The sequence below is a fragment of the Colius striatus genome, chromosome 1 (assembly GCF_028858725.1).
Source record: "Colius striatus isolate bColStr4 chromosome 1, bColStr4.1.hap1, whole genome shotgun sequence".
Lineage (NCBI taxonomy): Eukaryota > Metazoa > Chordata > Aves > Coliiformes > Coliidae > Colius > Colius striatus.
The window spans coordinates 29,341,278-29,366,969 of record NC_084759.1 but is presented as its reverse complement, the minus strand read 5'-3'; the positions used below and the strand labels follow the sequence as shown (position 1 = coordinate 29,366,969).

Here is a 25,692-nt window from a genome sequence, read left to right as displayed (position 1 = left end):
TCTCATGCTGCTTGACTTTCTCTTTACCATGAAAGGAGGGTAAGGGCTGTTGACCTCAATATGATCTGAACAGTGAACAGAGGATCTTGTAATCAGTATCTTAAAAGAGGATAGAATGAGGAGTGTAGCAGAAGTGTTGGATTGCTCCAACCAGCTCCCCTAAACTGCTACACAAATTAGGTCAGGGCTGGGTTTGAAGGCAAAATTCATCTGCCTACTTAATTGCAAAGTTCAATTCTCGATATCACTTTGCTTACAGAGCAGAGCAGCAGAGTGTGACGAATTATTGAGAATAGAAGAGGACACACAATGGCAAACAGACGAAATGTAAGTAATTTTTATGTATCTTTAAGTAACTAGCTGTGCCATTTAATGCTATTGTCTAGAACTGGCATTTGATTATCAGTTAGTAGTTTTGTCCTCTTGGAGATGTTACAGAAGCACGGCGTTGCTTGACAGCCCTGCACTTTGTGTGTGCTCAGTGTTTTACATGTTATTGCTAAACAGTGGACGTTACATTACGACTGTGTAATTTGTGTGCACCAATAATGCCATAATATTTTTCGCCTGAGTAAAATGTAAGCTTTTTAATTAGATATTTTGATAGTATGTTAATGGCCCTGGTAAAAAAGGATTTTATCAAAACCTGGAAGATATTAAATTTAATGTACATTTAAAAAAAAAATAGAAAAAATTCTCTTTTGCTTCTTTTATCAAAATTATAACTCTGAAACAATTATTAGTTCCTAGACATTAATTCAAAAGCTTTAACTGAAAAGCAGAGCAAGTGAACATCAGTTGCTGAGGCAAGTGCTTAAGAGAAGGAGATTTAATGTGACAGTGAGCAGTGAGGTTGTTACTCATCAGAACAGTGGAGTCTAATATGATTTAAAAACTGAAGGAAGGGAGGAATAAGTACTTTCTGGAAGAACTTTATGGGCAGAACTAACAAGAGATTGTATTTCTAAAGCCCAAAAAGAATCACAAATGTTGAAAAGCAAAAGAAAGCATACTGGTCCATTAAAAGAATGGTATTTACTACTTAATACATGTGATGAGCGTAGTTTTACATGAGTCAAGTATTGGTAAATTTTCAATTTTAGAAGTCAGTTTAATTGAATACAAAAAGTTTTAGCTCATCACATTTGTTTATGTAGGTATGTATTAGGTTGGGGGCCTTTGTTAAGAACAAAGTGCTGGAGAATTTTTTCAGAAGAAACTTCATAAATTTGGCACATCGTAGTGTGGGCAGAGGCTGTTTTTTCCCCTGTATGTTATTTGCATACTACTTGGAAGATACAGCTCACACTTCAAAATTAAAACTACACTGGATAATTGCTGTTGTACCTCTTTTTTTGAATACTTTTGTTTTCTGTTATAGAATAAATTTATCAGAAGAACAGACTATTGATATAGCAATGATAGAACAACTAAGAGAAGCAGTAGATTTATTACAAGATCCCAACAGGTATGCTTACAATAGCTGATATGTTAATGTAATGTATTTAAAATTTTTGTTAACCACTTTAGAGTTCTTTTTTGAGTGATAATTCTTTTTTGAGTCTTCTGGAGTTATAAAGTGTTTATTAGCATACTGATGTTTTTCAGGAGACGCTTAGATAGTTAAGAAAGAAACGCGTTCTCTCTGAATATGTAGGCAGTATTCTTAGGAAATTAAGAAGGATTTAAGGTATAAAAGAAACCTAAATGTTAGAGGTGGAGCATTACCATTCATTTTGTGTGCAATACTGGGATCTTCTGAAGTTTTGTGTAGAATTTTCTGAAGTTTTGTCTGGGATTGTCACATTCTTCTAGGGACTATAAATTCTTCTCTACTTATTCATGCTCAGTGTATTTGTGGGAATGGAAAAGGTCATCTGGCCCAGCTTCATTCCGACTCAATGGAACATATAAAGGTGTTGAAGCTTTTGTAGTCTCCCTCTGAAATCAAAAGTAGAAACAGGAAGAGACATCTAGAGATATTTATTTCCATTTCCCCTGACTACAGAAGACAAGGTACCTGTTTTAAGTGGCTAAAGTCAGGGGGAATGACTCTGGATCTGTGAATAAACAAGAGAATAAGTATATAAAAGAAAATAGATGCCTGCCCTACTGAGACTGGGAGGAGTGGTGTGGATAGTTCTGTCCAGATGCTTGCTATTGCTTTTCTTTGTGTAATCACCTTCAGAAGTTGCTTAAGTTCAGTTCAAAACTTAGGTAACTAATTTTTTCTTCATTGCTTCTATGAGGTAGCTGGTTTAAAGTTTCATTTCTCTGAAGACTAGAAACCTTGTCACTTCCAGCCTTAAGGATCCTCACTTCTCCTTCCTCCCTTGACTTGTTCATCATAGCTATTTGTTCTTGCAACTATACTGTTCTTTAGTTTAAATGCCTATTTTGATACCACTTTTTCACCTAACAGGCCTTTCTGCTTTTTAGGACAGAAATTATCTCCTGATAGTATTTCTAGAGATACAATTATCTGGCTTTATTGTAAATCTGAAATACAAACAATACTTGAATTCTTGAATCGTATATTAAATACATGAAGCACAAGTATTTTTACTTAATAAAAAGTCATACAAATTTAGAAAACTGTGGTGTGAGGTAGTGTATCAGTGCTTTAAAAAAACCCAGAAAAAAACTGGTTTGGAAAAAAAAAATGTTAAAAAAAACCACCAAACCCAACTGTTAGCCTTATAAATTCTGTCATTTTGATTTTATTGTCAAATATTTCCCCTAGACTTCCTACATATTTAGTTTTCATATTCAATTAAAAAGGGCAATAAAATACAGACAATGAATCTGTTTCTCCATGCACATTCAGATGTGCTTGCATTAGTAACACTGTAAAAAATTGGAAATGTAGCTTTCAAAATTAATAATCTTGTCTCATGTCTGTATTTTTCTACTGTTGTTTTATGTAGTGTTTTTTATTTATTTGTGGCTGCACTTCTGTACTTTCTTTTTCTGACCTTAACGTATGTGTATTTATTTTTAATTTGTTGAGCACTATGAAGGCTTTTCAATGTATGTCTCCTGTATGTTAACATCACATCCAGACTTACCCAGCAAGATACTTCTGAGTACCTAATACTTGCCAAATAATGCTGTAGACATTCAATCCTCCAGGCCATGGGTTCCTAATAATATCTTTTATAATTACTGGATAGCATGGCAGTTAGTTACATACTTGCATTATATAAAGCACTGTGAGAAAATATTATTTTTCATACTGAATAGGTTTTTTGTCTTTTGTCCAGACATGCAAATGAATTTAAATGCTCCTTAAGATGGACAGAAGCTTTCATGTGCTTTTAACTTAAACCTGGACATGTCAATAATGTTAACTTTCCCTAAAGATATTTCCTTTGTGCATCAGTATAACTGTAATCACTTAGTCAGGATAACCTAGTTGAAATAAGTAACCCTAGCCAGAATTATCCTTAGCTCACACTAAAAGACATTTAGGAGTTAGAAAGAGAAACCACTGTAGGGGCAGAAGCAGTAGGTGATTCTGACATCCATGTCATGTACTAACTAGAGTTCAGCACAAACCATATCAACTGGAGCTATTATTACTGACGAATACGACTATTAAACTTGCAAAATGCTTCTCTAGTTTCTGTTGTCCTAGCATTCTGCAGAGCTTCAAGTCCTACATGCATATAAACAGCATTTCAATTCTGGAAAGGAAAAAGATTTCAGACTCATCCTTTTTCAGTATTTTCAGATGTTTGCTTCAGATTCCTATATTCCTTTTCCTATATTCACTTCTTTCTTTCAGTCTGTTGTGAATTTATTGCTGTAGTGCTTTATTTTCAATCTACTTTAAATTTGAATACCTAACCAAGGCTGTGGCTTCTTTTTGACCACAAGGTGCTAGAGGTTGGAGACAGAAACCTACAGTCTTCTAGATAATGGCCTGGTTGTTGGTAGTAAAGAACAATTTGTTATTGCTTTGTTTTGGTACCAGTCATTGCTCGGGGAACATTTTGCAGGTGAAGGCATTATTATTGCTTTGACAGAACTTTGACAATGAAGCATCAGGAGACATTTCAAAAGTTGTTAAGAGATAACACTGAGCAGGTTAAAACCATGACTATAAAAGTATTTTGTATATCCATTTGTTTGAAATGAAATACTGAAAAGAATGGTTACCAAAGCTATACCCCAGTGCAATGTTTTTATTTCAAACCTTGCAGATTAAGCATGGATATTTCAGAGAGCAGTGAAGTGAATCTGTATCCCACGGAACCAGCAACAGCTTTAGAATTTCAGGAATCTACAGTAAAGTGTGTTTATCTACCTTTTTTAGAAAAACAAATAATGCATTTGTTAGATTCATCATATTCAATTTTCTGCACAATGAATTACATGTTTGCATTTGTTTATTTTTATACATAGCGGTCAAATGCAGATGGAGATGTCTTCCCTTGGTCAGGTATGTTAATGAATGTGTTATTACAAAATATTTGGGGAGGGAAAGACCAGAAATGAGTCAACAATTTCGTCAATTGTTAATCTACCAAATAGGGAATGAAATATTTACAAGGCTTGGGGCAAAACTAATTATTCTTTAACATTTTTATGGAATTGTTTTTAATTTTTATATGTATGTATCTATTTTTTTTCTGGCTTTATCAGTTACTTTTTCATCTTAGGATTTTTTTCCCCTATGTGAAGCTTTCACGTATGCCACTTCATAGCTCAGCTATGCAAACTCAACTAGACTCACACCCTCCTAGCTCCCTGTTCTGATGTAAGAAAACAGTACATTTGTTAAAGATAACCCCAGATATTTTGTAAATTGAAAATTTGTGTCTTCCCAGAGCACTGTCACTATAGTTCAGAGTATTTTAAGCATGATTTGGATTTTTACAGTGTGATATATACTGCTGTTGTTTGATCTATATCTTCACTGGTGATCCCATATCCTTTATTAACTACTTTGTTTAGATGTACACTATCTACCTGTTAGCACTGGAATTGCAGGTATTATAGTGTCTGCTTCCTTCTTTATTTGCTTTTCATCACAATATTTGCAAGAAATTCTTCTGAGGTTATGCAAAAACAGTTCAGTTCTATTTCCAGTGATACACAGTCTAAAGAGTTATTTATCTTACAGAGAGGAAATTCTGAAGAGGAGCTAGAATTTCAGAGGAGGAGGGAAATGATTATGGAGAAAGCAAAGCCTGAAGTAAGAACTTGTGAACAGGGTGAAAAATGGTCGTTGAGTCAGGTATGGAGGTATCTAGGTGCAGTAGATGTAGAAACATTTGGAATGGATCATTGTATTCTGGCACTTTGTGTATGGAGGTAATAGTGGGTTTAGTTCTATTGGATTGTAGAGGTTTTTTGTGCCTGAGCATGAATCTCAAGGTTTGGCTGTAAATGAGAAATGGATTCAGATCTATCTCTCAGGAAAAACACTGCTGATTCACTTTTAAAGAATCTTTTGAAAAGAAGAAATAGATCTTCCTAAACATTTGTAAGGGGCCTGATCTGTACTGTACGCACTTTTCACCCGTACCCAGGTGAAAGCAATAGGCATGTTGCACAAAATGGAAACTTACCTTGCAAGACCAAGTTTTTAATCATGCTACATTCTATGTTGTTACAGTAAGCACTTGTGTTACTAAATCATTCAATTGAGCGTAAATTCAAAACTCTGAGTAGTGACCTGAATGCTGTGTGGTTAGATCTGCAACACAGGCATAACTAGCAGGTCTGATACAAAAGCATAGTCCTCTGAGCACAGGAGTGAGTCCCCAAGTAGAACTGGCTGGGAAGATTTCTTTCTGTTTATTCTAGGTAATAGATTGATTGAAGTTGTATTATGAAAGACGTCTAAAGCTGTAGAACTTTTTTTTTCGAGCTTGAAAAGTATCCAGAAAAGTTCAGGAAGCAACATGCATGTGTAATCTTCCTTCCCATGTTGCAAACTTTTGTAAAGTTCTCTGGCTGTTGGAACCAAGTGTTCCAAGTGCTGTCTTTTATTTTTGTTTCCATTTTTTATTGATTCAAAGAAAATAATTTGCCCTAAGAAAATTAGTTTGAATTTTGTTATTTTTTTTTTACTCAGACTAGCTATCTTTCTACTGACTTAGAATTTACATTGAATTAATTATTATTTCTTATTTATTAAGAAGAAATGTTTTATTAAAAATGTTTTACATGTTTCCAATGTTATTACCGCTTGTGCTATAGTTAAAGGTATGTTCTATTGCAGTTGTGAAGTGTATTGCGTATGGAATATTTCTCTCCAAATCAATATTACAAATATTCTATATTTACGTATAAAACTCTCAGTGATAGCTTAATAGAAACTCTGTGAAAGAAACTTGGATACTGTATTTGAAGCAAAAAAAACCCATTAAAGTCTTATAAATGCAGTTACAGTCACTTAGGATGCAAACTTAAAAAATAGTGACATTTTTTCTCAAGTAACTTCCACAAGGTTTTTTAAAGTGTTGTTTGGTTAACAATAAAATTGTTTATTCTTCATGAAAACTAATTGTTTCAGTGAAAAAAAGAATTGAGTATTGGTGTGTATCATAAGTAAAATATCCTCTTGTGGTGTATCACTAATATAGTTGCTGAAATGGTCTTATCTTTTTCTTTTTTTTACCCTCTTTCCAAACACACAGAAAGATCTAATTGTTTGGAATGCAAGTGGGCAAACCTCTTACAGTGAGGTAAGATGCAAGTACCATTTGTTTGCCTCTTAGATGTTGCATAGGAATGATTTGTACACTAAATGAAACATGTAATTGAGTGTCACTGAAAATATGACTGAGCTCATCAGTAATGGCTATGTGATTTGGCCAGTGGTTTATTCTAGTCATCTTAAGGATTTACTAAAGCATACAAGTATGCTTTCTGATAAACTTGTTCCTGAGTTCTGTAGTTTAGTATAAAGCTTTTTTTTTTTTATGTTGCATTTGTTCTGACATATTTTCTGGTTTTGACTCTTCCTTTTCCACAAGAGTTTCCATTGATTTCAGTGGAATTTACTTTTGCACAGTTGTGTCCTGTCCTTGGTTCATTTTCAGAGAGGAGTCTGACTGCATGGTAAATTTATTGTAAATCAATAAAGATCTCAGCAGAAGGTCAGGGAGGAAACTGTAGGGAGCTCCTTATGGAGATTTTTTTTTTTTCCTTCATATTTTCTGTGCAGAAGTAGGGCTTCTCCCTCTACATTGCACTATGAGCATCTTGCAAATTCATGAGCACCCAGTCACGTTCCACCAGTCTTGATGATGGGGCTCCTATAGTTCTTGACTCCCTGAGGAATCAGTTTTTAAATATGATTCTCATTATGGAGTGTCCTTATAGGACTATTCCTGTATTGCCATTGGCAATATGGTGATTACAACTCACCTTCTCTTGTATGCTACTACTCCATTCTTCCTGCTACAACTGACCCCTAGTTAAGGGTCAAGTGATCCTGCTCTAAGGTGTATGGTTCACTCCCTCTTTCCTGCTTTTTAGGCAAAAATTTGGTGCTGCATGGAAAATGCCATGCAGAATGGCAACTAATTCTGGGGTTGAAACAAACATAGTGAAGGAAAAAAGTGTCTTTATTTTCCTAAATGTATCATGTCAAAAAAAAAAAGTTTGATGGAACCCAGTGACTGCATGAAGAAAACTGAGAAATAACAGAGCTCATGTATATAATCTACAGGGAACATCTTGCAGTCTTTGGTCAGAAACTCATCTTTTACAGCAAAGGAAGGGGATGCGATAAAGAAAGGGAGATGATCATAGGTTACAGGCTACATTGTGATCAGGTTATGGTGGAGGAGTTGTAGGGTGCAGTATTGTTAACTTTTGCATTTTGTACAGTCAGTTGTGCCAAGATACTCTGGATGTTACTCTTACTTAGACTGATGTTCTTGAATTACACAGAACAAGGATAAAAGTCCGGCAATGTCTCCTACTACAAACGCTACTATCCCTTTTGGCCTGAAGCCACGATCAGGTAATGTGGGAAAGAGAATGAATCCATTTATACCTTTTTTATTTCTTTTTTTACACCTGTGTTATTACCATGTCTGTATTTTTTTCACTGAAGAAGGCAGTGCACAGAAATATTTTCTGTACAACAGTTAGAAGATTAGAGCATTCTAAGGTTATAGGTTTGAGTCAAGACTGAATTTGTAACAAGTGTGTATTTGGCACATTATATATGGATCGGTTTTTCTCCCTTACTAATAAATGAGGTGTTTTATTAGAGTTTTATGTGTGTATGTATATCAATACACCTATTTTATACATGTGTCCATATATATATAATCTGTGCTGACATACTCAGATACGATTTTTGCTTAGTTGTTATGTAGTGATACAGTTTAGATTTTGTGGATAATATATGCAATCAGTTAGGCTTGTTTGGAAAAACACTTATACATTGCTCTGAAAAATCGTTCATTGCAAATGAATCTTTCAGTAGTTATGCTTGTGTAAGGATCAAGCATTACAGGAAGATTAGATGTTTACTTCAGCCAGCAGCTGAGTTTAATGAATTTGCAATGCACTAAATCTGCATACCCATCAATCTTTCACAAAGCAGCAGTTTGTTTATTAAAGAAAAACACTCCAAAAATCCTGTTGATCTATTTGTGGGCTTGGATACAGCTTCTTTTACAAACAGGATTAGCTACTGGATTAAACTCAGGTTTTCTTCTCTTTGTGCCTGAGATGATCAAAATTAAGTCATCTCATATCACCTCTAAAGAATAACTATAGGGTTTTCAGTATGTTTCAGTGTCCTAAGACTGTAATTCTGGTTTCACACATTCACTACAAATGCTTTTAGTGCCAGTAAACTGCTACAAGCTTGTGGTTTCCATATAAAATATTTCAGCAATAACGACACCAGTTTCACATTTGAATGTTTAAGAAATTGTACCCATAGATTTATTTTGAAAAGCAAATAAAATTATAGGAAACCAACTTTTTTCATGAATGGAGTATTTCAAATTTTTTGTGTGTTTCTGTTACATTTGACAGGCCAGTTGCATTTTTTAGTTTACTGGACTTTGACACTCTGGCTTTATTCCTGTATGTTCTTGATGCTGTAGAGATGTTGTTTTTCTATATATGTTTAAAGCATAGGTTAAAATGATAAGCAAAGGGGTCCATTCAGGATTTGGAAAAAAAATAAAAGATAAATATTACACGGTGGCAACATGGCAAAACCTTTTCTGAACACTGTTAGCAAAAGAATGTGAAGGGCAAGAGGGCCTTGTTCTGTGTTGCTGCTTCCATGGGATGTATCCTGTGTTCTACTGAGCTGCCAGTGACACCTGCTGCTGGTGACTGGAAGAAGCATTATGGGAGAGAATGCAAGACTCTGACTTCTTGTTCAAGTGTTAGTTGAACATGTGCTTTCAGATCTTGATGCCAAGATGTCCTATACTTAATGGTTGTAATAAGTTAGGGAAAAATAGCCTAGTGGATCTTGTTTTAGAGGATTCCTCAGAAAACTGGATAGCAATGGCTGCAAATCCTCCAAGTCTCATGGTGGAAGACCATATGAATGCAACTCCTGCAATTCTTCCCCTGACTGTCTTGCAGCTGCGTTATAGCCTCATTGAATACCAGAGTTAGTTGCTTATAATCTGTTGACTTTTCTACATTGTACCAGTGAAATATATTTAAATTGCCTTGAGTTTGCCAATACTGTAGTGTCTTTTGGTTACAGCTATAGTTTGCAGAAAAACTGGTAATCTGAGTTTATTTTCCTTTCCATGTCTTATGTACAGAGGAATCAAACTAGAGCCGTTACATTTTTCACATAATCACATCCAGTTTCTATCATGTTACCTTAAGTTTATACCATGATAAGGCAAGGGAATTTGACAATAGTAGAGCTTTAAGTCCAGCTTCAGCTAAAAAGTCAGTATATTTAGCTATGTAACAAAAGGAAGTAATGCAAAGGACTAATGAAGCTGCATATTGTTTCCTTTCCTGCTCCCACCCCAGAATTACTCTAAAAGTAGTATTGACATTTATTTTGATAGCACATTAGAATAATTTACATAGATGTAGTACATGACAGAAAATACTGGCATGTTTGGAATCCTGCATGCTCTTCCCATTAAAGCTAATTAGCTTGATGTATCCCAGCCTGCAACTTAAGCACAGTGCAGCTGCTCACTCATTGCCCTCTGATGGAACAGGGGAGAAAATTGTCAGGGTAGAAGTGAGAAAACTCATGGGTTGAGATAAAGGCTGTTTAATAGGTAAAGGAGAAACCAAGCAGGCAAGCAAAGCAAATCAAGGAATTCATTCCCTACTTCCCATGGGCAGGTAGGTGTTCAGTCGTCCCCAGCACAACCAGGCTTTTATCACATGTAACCGGGCCTTGGGAAGACAAACTCTGTCACTCTGTATGTCCCCCCCTTCCTTCTTTTTTCCCCAGCTTTATGTGCTGAGCATGACATCCTATGGTGTGGAATATCCCTTGGGTCAGTTGAGGTCCTGACTATGTCTCCTCCCAGCTTCCTGTGTACCCCAAGCCCACTCACAGGCAGGGCAGGATAAGAAGCAGAAAAGGCCTTGATCCTGTGCAAGCACTGCTCAGCAGTAACCAAAACATCCCTATATTATCAACACTGTTTCCAGCACAAATCCAAAACATACCCTCATACTGTGAAGAAAATTAACTCTATCCCAGCCAAAACCAGCACTGCATGTCTCTAGTTTCTTCACTGTATTTCCTTTAAAACTTTGTACCAATTTTGTTTGTTTAAACGATCCTATCACTGTCTGAATTTGTACTTAAATTAATTATATGCTGGTTTATTGCCCTAGAGCTGAGCTAGTCTACCAATTCAGTGAGGTAGGAAAGTTTTTCAGCTCAGTTTGTAGTTTATTTTAATCACTTTTTAAATTTCAGTTTTTCATTACCTTAGTGGAAACCTTAAAACTCATTGGAAATTAGTTTTAGGTATTTAACTTTATTAGAGTTTGCATATAGAAGCACATAATAGAGAAATCTTTTAAATCTGAGTGCAAGATTAGAAGAACGTGAAAGTGTTCTAACTAAAATGTACATCGTGCTCTGTGGAAAAAAGAGTGGCAAATTTTCAATGAAAATATTTGTAACCATCCCTTTTGGAAATTTGAGAGTTTATTTTCACTGTGTTTTTCTTTTAATCTGTTTTAAAGGAATGTTGCTTTCTATTTGACTCTTTCCCCACCCCATTTCCCTGCCACCCGCCATGGTTTCATAACGATTTATGTCTCTTGGAAAGGTGAAAGTAAACTGATCTAGACTCCAGTTTTTTGAAGTACACACACAAGTGGAATTGCTTTCAGAGGACAAACCACAGTGGCTTAAACTTCTGTGTTAGTACATACTGATATGTGTTTAGGACTGCAGGGCCTTTCATTTTTCTATTTTAAAGCTAGGCAAAACATTGGGAAAATTCATATGTGATGCCTGACATGGTAGCCAAAGAAAATGTTTTGAAAGACTTCTTTTGAAAAACTTGGTTTTGACTTCTTGACAGATGGTTTTCAAGGGTCAGGTGTTTACACAGAAGGTTTAAAAAGAGGAGATTTTTTGTTTAATTTGGAGAATATTTTCTCCTATATTTTAAAAACTTCATTGTAGAGTATGATTTTCTTTAAACTTACATTAACTTTGAAAAACTTAAAAAATTACTGTTCAGAAGAATCAGTAATTGCAGGTTTCTTAGATCATAGGTTTGCTCTTGATTTGCTCTCTGAAATGAAGTCACTCAAAATAGTTGATAAATTGAAATTCTTTGTGCTTGATTCATGAATTGATGAAAATGTTCAGAGGGGTGATAACTGTTAAAACTGAGTGTTGCAAAGTTCTTGTCACTATACCTTTAATAAGCCACACCTTGAAGCTTGAACATCTACTAATACCTCTTGCATTACTTTAAATTTTTTTCTTGTTGTTTTCTTCTGTACCATTTTGAGGTCACTGTGTTTCATAGTCTCTGCTTAGTAAGGTGACAGCAACACAGACAAATAAACTAATTTACCATCCAGAAGCTAAAAGGAGCACTAACAAAACTCAGTGTCTACTGTGATGTAAACAGTTGTTCCCTTGAAACTGTTTACTTAGCATAATATTATTTGTGGATCCATTGTCTTCATTTTTGGTAACTTATAAAGGGTCTGAATCACAGTGTTAATATCTGTGGACCTGCTTGCCTCACTGGCTTTCAAGTTTGTTGAAACACATGATGACTTAACAACATTTTCTCTCTTTGGAGTGCTACTTACTCTTTTTCTAATCTCTGGATATTTATTCCTTCTGATTTTTTCTAACTGCATGAACTTCAGAAGATAGTGAAATTCCTAATTGCCAGTATAATTGAAGATTGTCTTATCATTTGCCATAAATCTGTGTTCTGTTACTCAAGTGTTGACTCCTTCAGTTGTGCTGGCTCTCAGGTTCAACTGATGTGGTGTCCCAATAGCCAGAAGCCATAAACTGGCATTGGAGAAAGGCATGGCTAAAGAGAGAGAACTCTTGAAAGCGTGAAGAGAAATTTAAGGTGAATTTTTATATGACATTGTCTGGATTATCATCATATTAATACAGATTCCAGAACTGTGGGATGGAGAAAGTCTTATGTGATTAAGTTCCTGATGACTTCTAATTTGGAATGGTATAAAACAGGGACTTTCTATGCTTACTGAAACTTCACCTTGAACTTTCTTCTAATATTAAATTATTGTATCTACTTTTTGATATACACAGTATTTTTAAATTATTTAGGATGATGGTTTAGCATTTAGAGTAAGTCTAGACTCTCAAGGTTAGTTTGAGGAGTGTTAACTGTTGCTTGTGTGGGGGCATCAGTAAATGAAACATGGAAATATATACGTGGGAAACCCACAAATGAGTGACTTCGTAATTTTTGTGGCAGAAGTGGTAAGCAACATTGTGATCAGATACAGGAAAAGCTCATTAAGGAATGATATGATTGTGAAGGGCAGAGAAGGAGAGATTTAAACACTGTCAGAAAATAGGAAACCAGTGAGAAGCTTTGAAATGATGGATGATGTGCTAAAGATAAGCAGGGAAGAGATATTTTAAGGATGTCAGTGTCCAGTTGTGAAACACTAGTTTGAAGGCTTGAAGAAAGCTTGGCCAGAAGTCCTTACCACAATCAAGACAGGAGAGACAACTGCAGAGTAGATGTGTTGAGACAAGAATAAGGACTAAGTAAGAGGTATTGTCGTGACTAGTTGAAGGAGAGCAGGCAGAATGGATGGAGAATAGAGTATGTAGTGCTATATAACTTCAGCACCATAATGAGCTGATAGGTAGTCATGAACAGTAGGCATGACAAGCTTTCACAGTCATCAGATAAATAATCTTCAGGCTCTGTGGAAGTGTGCTTCTGTGTAAATGTGCTCCATGCTTTAGGGAGCCTAGCTGGATCATTACTGAATTTGTGTTTGTTAGATGACTGTCTGCAGAAAAGGTGCAAACTCGGGGTCACCCTTTGGAGGTATTGTTTGTCTGTTCTTATCCCTGAAAAGTCTGTAAAAGTTGCAGAGGACATGAACTTTCCAAGAGTGGTGGGCCCATTATCTGTTTGGACTTAAAATACTACTTACTATTGTAGAAATACAGGTAGGGCTGCGTGTACTTTTAAATGGGTTAAAACACAAAGAAAACATCTATAGTACATAGACTTACAGAACATATTGCAACAGAATGAGTATCCAAGGACCAATGTAGTTACTACCCACCAAATCAAGTAGAAAGTTGAATAATATTTTCATATGGATGTGAGATTTTTCTTAGTCATAGAATCATAGACTATGGGAGGATGGGTTCTTATTATACAGTTAGGAAAAATACTAACATTCTTATTCTCTGAACTTTTGATTGCTGAATCTTCATAGCTGATATGTTTACCTTCTGATTGAGACTGTCAAGGTTTTTGTCAGGTTATAATGTAAAATCTATGGGTACTTTTTCTTAAAACTTGGTTTAAGAAGTTATGTGAAGTGGTGTGGTTACAATGGTCTTACTACACTTAATAGCCTTAATTGCATGTATAATGTATGACTTGCAAGTACTAACATATAACTTTTCGTTCTTTTATTCTGCACCATCTTTCATTCTTTTCTCAAAAAATTACACATTTTGTATTAATCACCTTTGAATTACATCTCTGTCATTACCATACAATCCTAATGCCATATATTAAATGCTGCTGCCCTCTTTTATCCCCCCTCCGGTCCTTATACCACCATGGTTGGACTGACTTATCACTCCCCTCCAGTAGACCCATCCCTCAGTCTTCCTCCTATCTCCTTCAACACACTTACACAGGCACAAACATGGGACAACTTTAGCTACAGTATCCCATCTGAAGGAGACAGTGACAATGGTAGGTGTTCCGTATATAATTTACTTAATGTTGTGTTTTCAGAAATCTGAATATCTGGCAAATGCCCCATGTGCTTATAAGACAAAATACCTCAGAGGATATGTGTTAATTTACTGTAGAATATGTAGTATCAAAAGTAAATTAGTGGAGAGTGTCGACATTTTCGAGTCCAGCAAAACAACTTTTCCCATGATATCCATGCTGAGCTATTTCCTATATAGATTTATTTACTTACTGTAGGCACAAATATGACTTGGATGAGCCAGCTTGAATAAAGATGGTAAGGACAAGTTAATGCAGCTGGCAAGCTACTGCCAATTATCAGAAACAGATGCTGTGAGTTAATCACGTGGGGCCTGGGTGATCACATGGGCAGAAGCAGCATATAAGGAAGCAACTAGCAAAGGAAGGATGGCTTCGAGTCACCTCTGTTGGTTGTACTATGTTGCCTGTGTACATCTCTGCATGTGCATTACCTAGCTTCTCTAGATCTTTGAATGAATACAGCTTGCACTGCTACAACTTGCTTTACATTCAAGAGTTATAAAAATTGTCCTCATTTTGCTACTGCCTTTTCTGCATTTAAAAAAAAAACTTAATTAAAAAAATATATAATAATATGTAATAACCTGCAGTTATGGATGCAGGTGCGTAACTAACTTAATTAAAGAGGAATCCATAAAGAAACAAAGGTGAAACAGTCAGCTTAAGCAAAAAAAGTTATTTCTGTCCAACAGAAACTGTTATTAAGCTATCAAACTTCTCTGTATGTAGTTGAAGACCAGGTACATGAGTGGACTTTATTACTGCTGCTTCTGTTTTTGTTTTCTCTAGGGTGTTACTCTTATAGTACATTGATCCAGGCTGCTAATAGGTGAAGTTGTCAATGTTTGGACTGTCAGGGTCTTATGTTACATAAGTAGTTTAGTGTTGGATGGAAGAAATGGATCTTAGACAATTGGAACTGTTTATAAATATTTGATAGGCAGATATATATTTTTATAGTAGGACTCTTCCAGTTACCTTAAATTAGAAGGCTATTTATTAGAAGACAGTGAAGCCATTAAAAGCATCAGATTGAAACCAAGACCACAAATGCTGAATGATAAATACCAACATTTAGTTTAGAATGCCTACATTATTAACTCAGTTCATTACTTGACAGTACTCACTGTTGCCACGGTGTTCTTGTTTGTAAAACCATGAAAGATAGCATATGTAAGAAATCAGCTCCATAAAGGAAGTGAGTATGGAGTAGAATTGTGATAATGGTAAGATGAAAAAGTACATTTAGTTCATGATGGTGTGAAGAGAACATGAAATTTCACTGATTAATATTCTAAGAGAAAACTAAATGTACTAGTGCAGAATTTGATCTATATTAATCTAGATTTGCTACTGTTTTACTCTTCTAAATGAAACGAGTGGTACAGACTAGTATGTGCTTGTGCATTTGGAACAGACAGGTGTCTCATTGCATTTGACTTAAGACTTGAATGCTGAGACTAGTGTTGCCTTGGGCTGTTACAACAGAAAACTGCTTTTGCAACTTTTTTTTTTTAGTTAGGACTGTTGCCTTTCTGTTCAGTCTAAGGTGGATATTGCTATGGTATGAAGTAAAATGAACTAGAGACAATTCTCGGACACAAGTTATTTGACACAACGTGATTGGAATCCATACTTAAGCACTCTTACTTTCCAAACCAGAATGGCTGCATATATGCTGGCTTGGGGAAATGTTCTTTGCCTGTACTATTTCTCAAGCTATACCTAGACACTGCTTAGAAGAGAGGTGGGTTTGCCCAGACCTAAACTGTACCAGGAAGCAACAATGTTGACAGTATCAATACATGCAGGCCAATGCTGAAGATCCATGCGCTATCCTTTTGTAGCTTGCTAGGTTAGGCGTAACCTTTGATCTAGAAGTGTCAGGCATTGATGTAGCATCTTCAAACTTCAGAGCATCATTAATGTAACTATCTGGCAATGGCTCTCTAATAGAGGAGGCTGAGTCCAGAATTTCTGGGAGATTTTAAGGCAGGTCTCCTAAAACCACTGTGTATACCACTGTAATTTGGTTTATCAAATGACTGTATAGCTTCACTATTACTTAAATTTTGATTGAATAAGTTGAATATAAGTGAAATTTTACTATAAACTTTCAGCCTGACTTCATAGGTGTGTGTCTGTATTCCAACCTTCTTTTTGTCTGTTATTTTTAGTGTCAGGTTAAATAATTTTGGTCTTTACCTGAAGGATAATGTAAAACCTAAGTACTTAGGACACCAAGTTCCCTGTGCTATAAACAGTTCATCGATGTGTTGTAAATAGTGCACCTACGTGCATTGTAACACAGTGCAAAACTGAAAACTCTCACAGGGAAGTTTGCCCTTGACTGTGGTATGTCAAATACATATTCTGTTGTTGACTATTAACCATCTGACTTGTTGAGACTTGTACAAAATGGTTTCTGAAAAAATATATGGGAACAGGCATTACATAATAACCTTATTATATAATAACCTTAATTGACCATACGTTGAAAAAGCAGAATCTTGCTCTCAGTAAGAAATAGAACTTCAGGTGTGTGTGATAGGAGCTCCCCTTGCCGGAAAACATGTGTAATGCAGAGAAGCACATAATAATCAGGACTGACAAAACTTTCTTGTATTAAAACATTTTTCCTTAAGTTCAATATATAACTGAAACTTTTGTGACTAATGCTTTTGAGCATGTGGGGGTGTTTTTGTTTTTTAATCCATTAAACTTACCTTTTTTAGAAACTTTTATTTGTAGTTTACCACTGCCTTGAGATTAGGCTGCCCTTTCCCATGTGCTGGAATGTACATCTAATTCATGAAAGGAATTGAATAAGTAATGTTAATATTTACTTTTCATTAATATATGTTTGTAATCTGAAGTTAGAAGGAAGTACATCTTGGGACATTTATTGACTTAGCAAAGGCCTAAGCAAAGATAGCTGTGACCAAACTCAATGAAGTCCATAATAATACGCTAATGCTTGCGAAATTGAACATAAATGTAAAGTAATGCTTTGATAGAGAATATTTTGCAATATTGCTGCTGCTAATAAACCTCCAGTGGCATCTGAATACCATTTAAAAAAAACCCTATTTCACTGTTCAGGTGAGGGAGCCCTGGCACAGGCTGCCCAGAGGGGTTGTGGAGTCTCCTTCCTTGAACCCGCCTGGACATATTCCTATGCAACCTGATCTATGTGAACCTTCTTCTGCAGGGGGGTTGGAGTAGATGATCTCTAAAGGTCCCTTCCAACCCTTACCATTCCATTTCTTTCCAAGCATAGTGTTATCTAGATATTTAATCTATGAGAGGCAAAAAACCTCAATTACTAGAGTTGTACAAGGAACTATTTATAAAATGATAATCTCAGATTAAAATTATAATCATTTAGATATAAATCTATATGATTTATTAAATAACATTTGAGATATTTTAAGTTAATTTTCACCACATGTAAGTGCTTTCATCAGACATTTACCAATGTAGTAGTATGTTTAAAATTCTCTAAATCGGCAAATAATACTTTTGAAATGGCACAGTTAAATCAGATATATTGGTTGTAGAGTCTCCTTCCTAGAAGATCTTCAAGAACCACCTGGACATGTTCCTATGCAACCTGATCTAGGTGGACCTGCTTCTGCAGGGGAGTTGGACTAAATGATCTCTAAAGGTCCCTTCCAACCCCTACCATTCTATGATTCTATGTGGATTGTTATATTTCGTAGCCACAGTTGTTACAGCTATTAACAGTCTTTATATGTTTGGATATGTTCATATTTATACATATACCTCTCAACAAATGTTAAGAAGGATGTATCTGTTGGAAGTAGAGTTCTATTCTGAGCTTGATGTTTGCCTTCTTAAAAGGCAAATATTAAATGTCGTTACAGCTTTAGACCTATTGCACTTGAAGATATGGGTCTGCTACTTTCATGTTACGTATGAGAGGTTATGTAATGAGTGTGTTTTTGATGTGTGCACCTGTGAATAGATCCTTCTCAATGGTGACACTGATGAAGCTTTGTAGTCTATCTGGAGAAGGGAACCAAGCTGCAGCTGGTGTCTGGAGTTCTCAGTCCTGCAGATTTTCTACATCATGATCTCCTACTCTGCCAGTGGGATTTCTGATGGTGTTAAAAGATAGTTTACTAACATAGAAATGTAATATCTAGGTGTTCTATTTAAAGATAGTTTAGTTTAACAAATAACCCTTAATATGGCATTTCCTGCAATTACTGATTTAACATAGAATCATAGAATCATTACAGTTAGAAAAGACCTTTAAGATCATCATGTCCAACCACTAACCTCACACTGCCAAGCCCATCACTAAGTTAAACTGTATCCCTCAGAACCTCATCTATGTGTCTTTTGAATATCTCTAGGGATGGTGACTCCACCACCTCCATGGGCAGCCCATTCTAGTGCTTAACAACCTTCTTGGTGAAAAAGTTCTTTCTGATATACAACCTAAACCTCCCCTGGTGCAACTTGAACCCATTTCCTTATGTCCTACCATTGCTGGAGAGATGGACCCCCACCTCACTACAACTCCCCTTCAGGTAGTTCTAGAGAGTGATCATGACTCCTCAATCTCCTTCAGGCTAAACATCCCCCGCTCCCTGAGCTGCCCCTCATCAGACTTGTTCTCCAGACCCTTCACCAGCTTCATTGCCCATCTCTGGACACTCTTCAGCACCTCGATGTCCTTCTTGTAGAGAAGGGCCCGGAACTGGACACAATACTCAAGGTGTGGCCTCACCAAAGCCAAGTAAAAGGAATGCCGTTGGCCTTCTTGGCCACCTGGGCACACTGCTGGCTCTTGTTCAACCAACTGTCAATTAACATCCCCAGGTCCTTTTCTGCAGGACAGCTTTCCAGCCACTCTGCCCCGAGCCTGAAGCGTTGCCTGGGGTTGTTGTGGCCTAAATGTGGTGCTGTAGTGTAGCAAATTTCAATTTTGAATGTGAAAAGTTAAAACTATGAGTGTGTGAGTCAAGTAGTTGAAGGAAGCAAGTTTGGTAGCTTACCCTAGTTTATAATGTCTCCAGTATCTCTGGTGCCTAAGGATGTGTAAGGAGTTTGTTACCATAAGCAACTTTTTCAGGAAATTGTGTAGAGAACTACTGCCTGTTGGCTGATCTGCCATAGGTGGTGTTAGTCTGTCCCTTTGGCTAGAAAAGTAGCTTAGATTGATAGTTTTGTAAGTTAACCAACCTGTGTACAGTTAGGTGAGATTCTGATGAGTAGACTTGTCTGAGATTTCTCAGTATTTCCTATGAAGAAATTTTGTCACGTTTATCTGAGCACTAGATGTCAGAGGGTAGAATTTTGTATGTTGGGGACTTCATTAACAGTTTGCTTTTGGTCAGAATGTAGATGAAATTTCCTTCTACCAAGAAGGAATTTTATTTTGCCAGGTATTTTGATGACTGATTCTTAGAATTCAGTCCATTACCCAAATCACAACCTAAATAAAATGACTGACATGCCACAACTTTTAATGGATCATCAGAATTATTGATGTGATGGATGGGGCAACAGTTTTTTCTGTAGTGTCCAGTGATAGGACAAGGGGTAATGGACAAAAGCTGGAACACAAACAGTTCTGCTTAAACTTAAGGAAAACTTCTCTCCTGTGAGGGTGAGGGAGCCGTGGCACAGGCTGCCTAGGGTGTGGAGCCTCCTTCTCTGGAGGATTTCAAACCTGCCTGGACGTGTTCCTGTGTGACCTGATCTACACGGACCTGCTTTTGCATGGGGGTTGGACTGGGTGATCTTTAGAGGTCCCTTCCAACTCTACCATTCTATGACTGATTACACCCATGTGTACCTTTTTTTACAACCAAGAGTAATTCATCTTTTTACTCCTCTGGTAGGTACTATTAGCAATTCATATATTTCCAATTTTCTGATATGCCTTTTAGGAAATAAAAACCTCCTCTTTTCCGTCCTGTTACTTACTGATCCAGAAATTGTCTTGTCTTTCTTTAGTGACTTTAAATTAACAAGATTGAGACAGATCAGTAGCTGTATGTAACACTTTGTAATTTCCACCCCATTAATTGGTACTTGAGGTTTCGTGTTGCATTAATAATAACACAAAATGCTTCTTTAAAGCAGAATCATATTCCATAATAGTAAAGTTAGCCTATAATTTGAGTGACAAAGTGACAGTTGCATTTCAAGCATGCATCTTCCTGTTCTTCTGAACCATTCAAAACTGTCATTGATCGCAAAAAAGAAGTTTAGAAGTGCATATATGCAGAGGTTTCATGTAGTCGTTTCAAGGAACTCTGTGTGGTCAAAGTCATACAGCTGGCAGGATTGGTGGGAAGGAATACTGAGAAGAGCTTGCGCAATGCTATGATTTTTTTAATGTAGACAGACTTACTGAGTGGTAAAGTCTTCCTACAGTGGTTTGTCCCTGGTGGATGGGTTTTTATTCTTAGTATAACCTTATCTAGTAAGCAGTGTGCCATGTATTGTAAAATGCTTGTCACAGCTCATTATGCAATTCTTGTAGAAGGTTCCACTTAAGAAGTGTTTCCTGACATGTTGGAGACAAAGTTTTGTGTAGATCAGAATCTCTAAGGGATGGTGATGGTACTTAATCATCTGACAAAACTCTCCTATTTAGATTAGGATTTGGTTGAAAAGCTATCCACTCCATTGATGGCACAGGATGCCATTCAAAGGAATATCCAAAAAATATCCATTTATGGTCATAATCCAAGATAGATTTTTCTGTCCTCCTGAGGACAGAGAAGTTTTCTAACAGCTTTTGCTGGAGGCAGTGCCTAAAGATTTTGCTTCATTTAAAAATTAATAAAGCAAGGTATTATTTTTTTAAACTAAAATCTATCTGTTTTTAAAATCATAGTGTTCTTAAGACCACAAAGAAATTTGGAATCGATAGACCCACAATTTACAATTCGAAGGAAAATGGAGCAGATGAGAGAAGAAAGAGAGCTTGTGGAACAGCTACGTGAGGTATGTGAGTATTGGTAGAATTAATTTGTGCTGTTGTTTTCTAATTGATTAATTAATCCAGTGTGAAAACAAAACATTCTATTAGTGTGTATGATGAACTCCCCCTCTTTTGACACTTGAGACCATACATGTGAGTACTCGAGCAGTGTGTCTAGTAAAAGATAAACTGGGAAAATGTAATGAAACCGCAGGAGAGGTTTGGTGGAGGCTACTTCATGGTGAGGGCACACAAACAAGAATGTATGAGGAAGAAGCTAAGAGCTAAAGTTTTTTAGCTTGAAGATGCTGAGAAGATCATATGACTGTTGTGATCTGCCAAAAGGGTGGTAATAGAGAAGATAAAGTCAGACTTTTCAAAGTTGCACAGTGAAAGAATGAGAGGCAGTGACACAAATTGCAGAGAAGGAAATTTCAGGTAGCTATAAGGAGAAAATTCTTTGCAGTAAAGGTGGTGAAACACTGAACAAAGTTGCCCGGAGATGTCATGGGATCTCCTTCCTTACAGATATCCAGAACTTAACTAACCAAGGCTCTGATCTCACTTCAAAGTTGTTAGACCAGATGACCTTTAGAAGCCCCTTCCAACCTACACTGTCCTTTGATTCTAAAGAGAATAATCTATGTTCATCTAAAACAGCCAGCATAGATTGAGATACTGTATTAATAAAGAGCAATGACATTAAGGATGCTCAACTAGGAACAAGAAAGATCTATTTAAAGATAATGGAAGAAATTCTCTCGGAGAGTTAATCTAAAGAGTTATCTCTAAGTATAGTTGGAATGATTCCAAGATTGGACCACAATTTACACATCATGTGTAACAATCTTGCTATAGGGTGTTGTTTTTCTAAAATATTCTCAAATATTTTCAATGTATTTTGAGGTTTTTTTTTTTTTCAATGAGACTTCAGTTTTACTTAACATGTATTTATAAATTCCCTTTTAAATCTTAGTGTTTTGCTTTGTCTTACCTGTCTTCCTGATCATTCTAATGCTTCCTAAGTAAGTTATAGGCCACTAGGGAAAGATTGCCTTTTGCTCTCTGCTTGTACAGTGATTAACACAATGTAAGTGCTGCTGATAAAGCAAATTTGAGACTGATGAGTAGAAGACTTGGGGGAATGGTGGAAGGAAGAAGCCACGTGTGTAGTGTAATGATGTTGCTGACTGTATGTGTCTTTATATGTATATATAAAAATAAATGCCTATTAAAACAGCAGCATTTGAAGTGTTAGGTTCTTTTAAAGATGTGACCAACATATGGTAGAGGAGTTTTGAGTTTTTAAAGAATTAGTTATATAATGGAAGTGTGTTTCTTGGTAAGACAAAGCTCCTAAACTGTCTGTGTGTCTAGAACATAGGAGAAGAGGATATATATTCCCTTTTTTCCCCTCTTCATCCATTTCTGTATTAAAGTGCTTATGTCTTTTTCATTTGCAGAACATTGAAACAAGACTAAAGATTTGTTTGCCTGAAGACTTGGGCTCTGCCTTGATGGATGGTGTGGTTCTCTGCCATCTAGTAAATCATGTCCGTCCTCGGTCTGTAGGAAGCATTCATGTACCTTCACCAGCAGTAGTAAGTTGGATGTTTCCTGTTGTGTCAGGGTGATGGGCGAAGGAATGTTTAAAGAAATTACTGTTTTATTGACAAATTGTATTTGGTTACATAAAACAACTTGCTATTCAATGAATATCCTTTGCTGTTAAAGGCAACATTTACATTATTACAAGTTCAAACATTCATCAAATGTTATATATATTTTTATATATATATTGTGTGTGTATGTAGATATATATATACACATACATCTATAAATGAATAAAATTATCTTGCCTCCCTCTGATCCAACAGCAGATCATATTTTTTCATAATGGCCTTTTTTGTTGAGTACAGCATTAAATTATATGATTACAAGATTTTATTCTAGATCTTTTTTTTTTTAAAAAAAAAAAACAACAGCTCCTTATTTGCTAATTGAAAACACTGATCAAGGTTAGCAGATGTCATGTTACCAAAAGCCCTCACAGCACTTACTAGCATATTCTTCCTTTTGGGTTAAATGTAGAAATTATTCCTTTTACTGACAGATAGAATGGAATTAGAAACATGCACTGTAGTGATTCAATATTGACTTGCTAAACATAGGCACCCGAAGAGTTCAGGACCAAAATTGATGTAAGATCTGTGTTTGCGTTGTATTTGTCATGTACAGCCTCATACTTGATTCTGAGAATAGCAATTTCAGAAGCAATCTATAAGAACTTTCAAGAAGACATATGTTAAGAAAAAAATCACATTTCCTCAAATGGCCTAGTGAAGTTTCTTTTGCTGTTGCTTTGTTTTAAATTACTTCTGTCTTTGGTAAAAATAAGACCTTCACAAAATATACAAACTGGAATTTCTGGGTCAAAAACTTAAGTATTGTTGCTGACTTTTTTTTTTTTAAGATTAAAAAACCTTGTTTGTTTTCTGTATGAAAAAGCAAATTTTCAAAATCCATTTTCGTTTTGTTTCAACTTTATATTTATAATGTTCTCTTGTCTGAAACAGCCTTCAAATTATTTTAGCCTAGAAAATTATTTAAGTCCCTGCTACTGTAGTGAGTTCTTGGTTTAAGTGGATATTCAAGAGTTACTATTTTTTCACATCTTACATTGAAAAATAGTGTGTTTTTTGAGGTTTTTAGTAAAATGATGTTTCTGTAAATATTCAGTAAATAATCCTGAATGTGATAAATTATGGAAGTATTAGGAATTCTACAGTAACAAATAAATGTTTTGAATGTCTTCAGAGACATTAAAAATTGTGTGTTGTTTCTATACGTTTTTGAGTGCATAACAACATGTAAAAGATCCTGCTAATTAAAGTCAAGTCTGTTCTCCATGTTATATGGTGAAATCAGTGTCTTCTATCAGAAGTCACTGTAGGAGGCAGGTTTTAGAATCTCACCAACTGAATGAGGATAAGTACAGATCTAAATGTGCCCAATGGTACTGATAACTAAGTTGAAGCATGTAGCATCCAAAACTTATGTACTTGGATTATATTTGTAGGTTTTCAGAGTAGCAGAAAAAACGTTGCGCAAAATTTTATGCCTTACTTTTAGGAGGAATGTGGAAGTAGTGAATCAGTACAAGGATAATGCAGTAGGAGAATTGACTGAATTCATGTTGTTGACTTCTTTTGTCATAAATTATCTTTTTGTGTTTTTACAGCCTAAACTTAGTATGGCCAAATGCAGAAGAAATGTGGAAAATTTTTTGGATGCATGTAGAAAACTGGGGATACCAGAGGTAATTTAATTAAGTCTGTCATTTCTAGATGATCAAAAATGCAAAACACATGAATTTAAAGCTGAAGAATTACTTTATGAACTCCAGTTGTGCAGCAAGCAGAAGATACATTTTTAAAATTGTATCTAAAAAATGTGATTTAATACTACTTTAGTGCATTTAAATGGCTTGTGTCATAGCACTTAAATATTGCAGCATTTGTCTTAAGTTAGTAATTTATACCCGAAGCGTCTTTAAATTTGCCTTGAAAAATAAGGAATATGTTAATTACGTAATGAATAATTAAGCAAAAGTTTGTTAATTCTTTTTTGTTATACAACATAACCACATTTTTACTTAGTATTTTTAGAATATGGATTTCCTTCTTTTTAATGATTGATGTTCTTATTTTACAATATGAAGTACTGTATTGTGTATGTTGTAAAAGTGACTAAGAACACACTCATCTCTTGTACCGAAACACTTCCGCAGTGGTGTGAGGAAAACCATTGTCTGTGTGTTAGGTATGGAAAATTATGTATCAGTAAGGGTCTGTAATGTTAGGTGTGTTTTCAGAAGTTGGAAATAGGGAAATGACAGTGCTCAATGTCTTCTGCTTTTCATTTAAGGATGGCAGCATTCATCATGTAATTTATTCTGATATTAATAAGGAAAAATATCTTAACTCATGTAATGAATTCTGGAGCTGCATTGGGAATATTGCAAAGATTCTCTTATAGTACTTACTAATGAAAATGTAATGTCAAATATATGACCCTACAAAGAGGGTAAAAGTGTTATACAAGGTCTCTTTAATCTGAAAATTGCATGATTTATTCTCACTGTTGCCTATATATGATGGTATAATGAAGACTGAGTTACTTTTAGCCTGTTTTGAGAATGCTGAAACAAAAGGATATTTTGTGTATATTTCTCCCACCACCTCCCTTGGGGAGCAGATGGGAATGCAAAGGTTTCACATT

The 25,692-nt window shown here is 35.7% G+C and overlaps 1 protein-coding gene across 5 annotated transcripts in view; it reads left to right on the top strand.

The window, feature by feature from the left end:
- The window catches only part of LRCH1 (leucine rich repeats and calponin homology domain containing 1), a 121,998-nt gene that overhangs the window by 77,643 nt on the left and 18,663 nt on the right, over positions 1 to 25,692 (top strand). For 2 of the 5 annotated variants that reach the window (XM_061994818.1, XM_061994826.1), the window contains exons 10-19: positions 260 to 327; positions 1,382 to 1,468; positions 4,206 to 4,295; positions 4,408 to 4,444; positions 5,129 to 5,242; positions 6,651 to 6,698; positions 7,912 to 7,984; positions 21,325 to 21,434; positions 22,875 to 23,012; positions 24,653 to 24,730. In XM_061994818.1, the coding sequence (XP_061850802.1) occupies positions 260 to 327; positions 1,382 to 1,468; positions 4,206 to 4,295; positions 4,408 to 4,444; positions 5,129 to 5,242; positions 6,651 to 6,698; positions 7,912 to 7,984; positions 21,325 to 21,434; positions 22,875 to 23,012; positions 24,653 to 24,730 (843 nt within the window). The remainder of the gene's footprint in view (positions 1 to 259; positions 328 to 1,381; positions 1,469 to 4,205; positions 4,296 to 4,407; positions 4,445 to 5,128; positions 5,243 to 6,650; positions 6,699 to 7,911; positions 7,985 to 21,324; positions 21,435 to 22,874; positions 23,013 to 24,652; positions 24,731 to 25,692) is intronic. The other 3 variants (XM_061994835.1, XM_061994846.1, XM_061994852.1) reach the window with 3 other exon arrangements.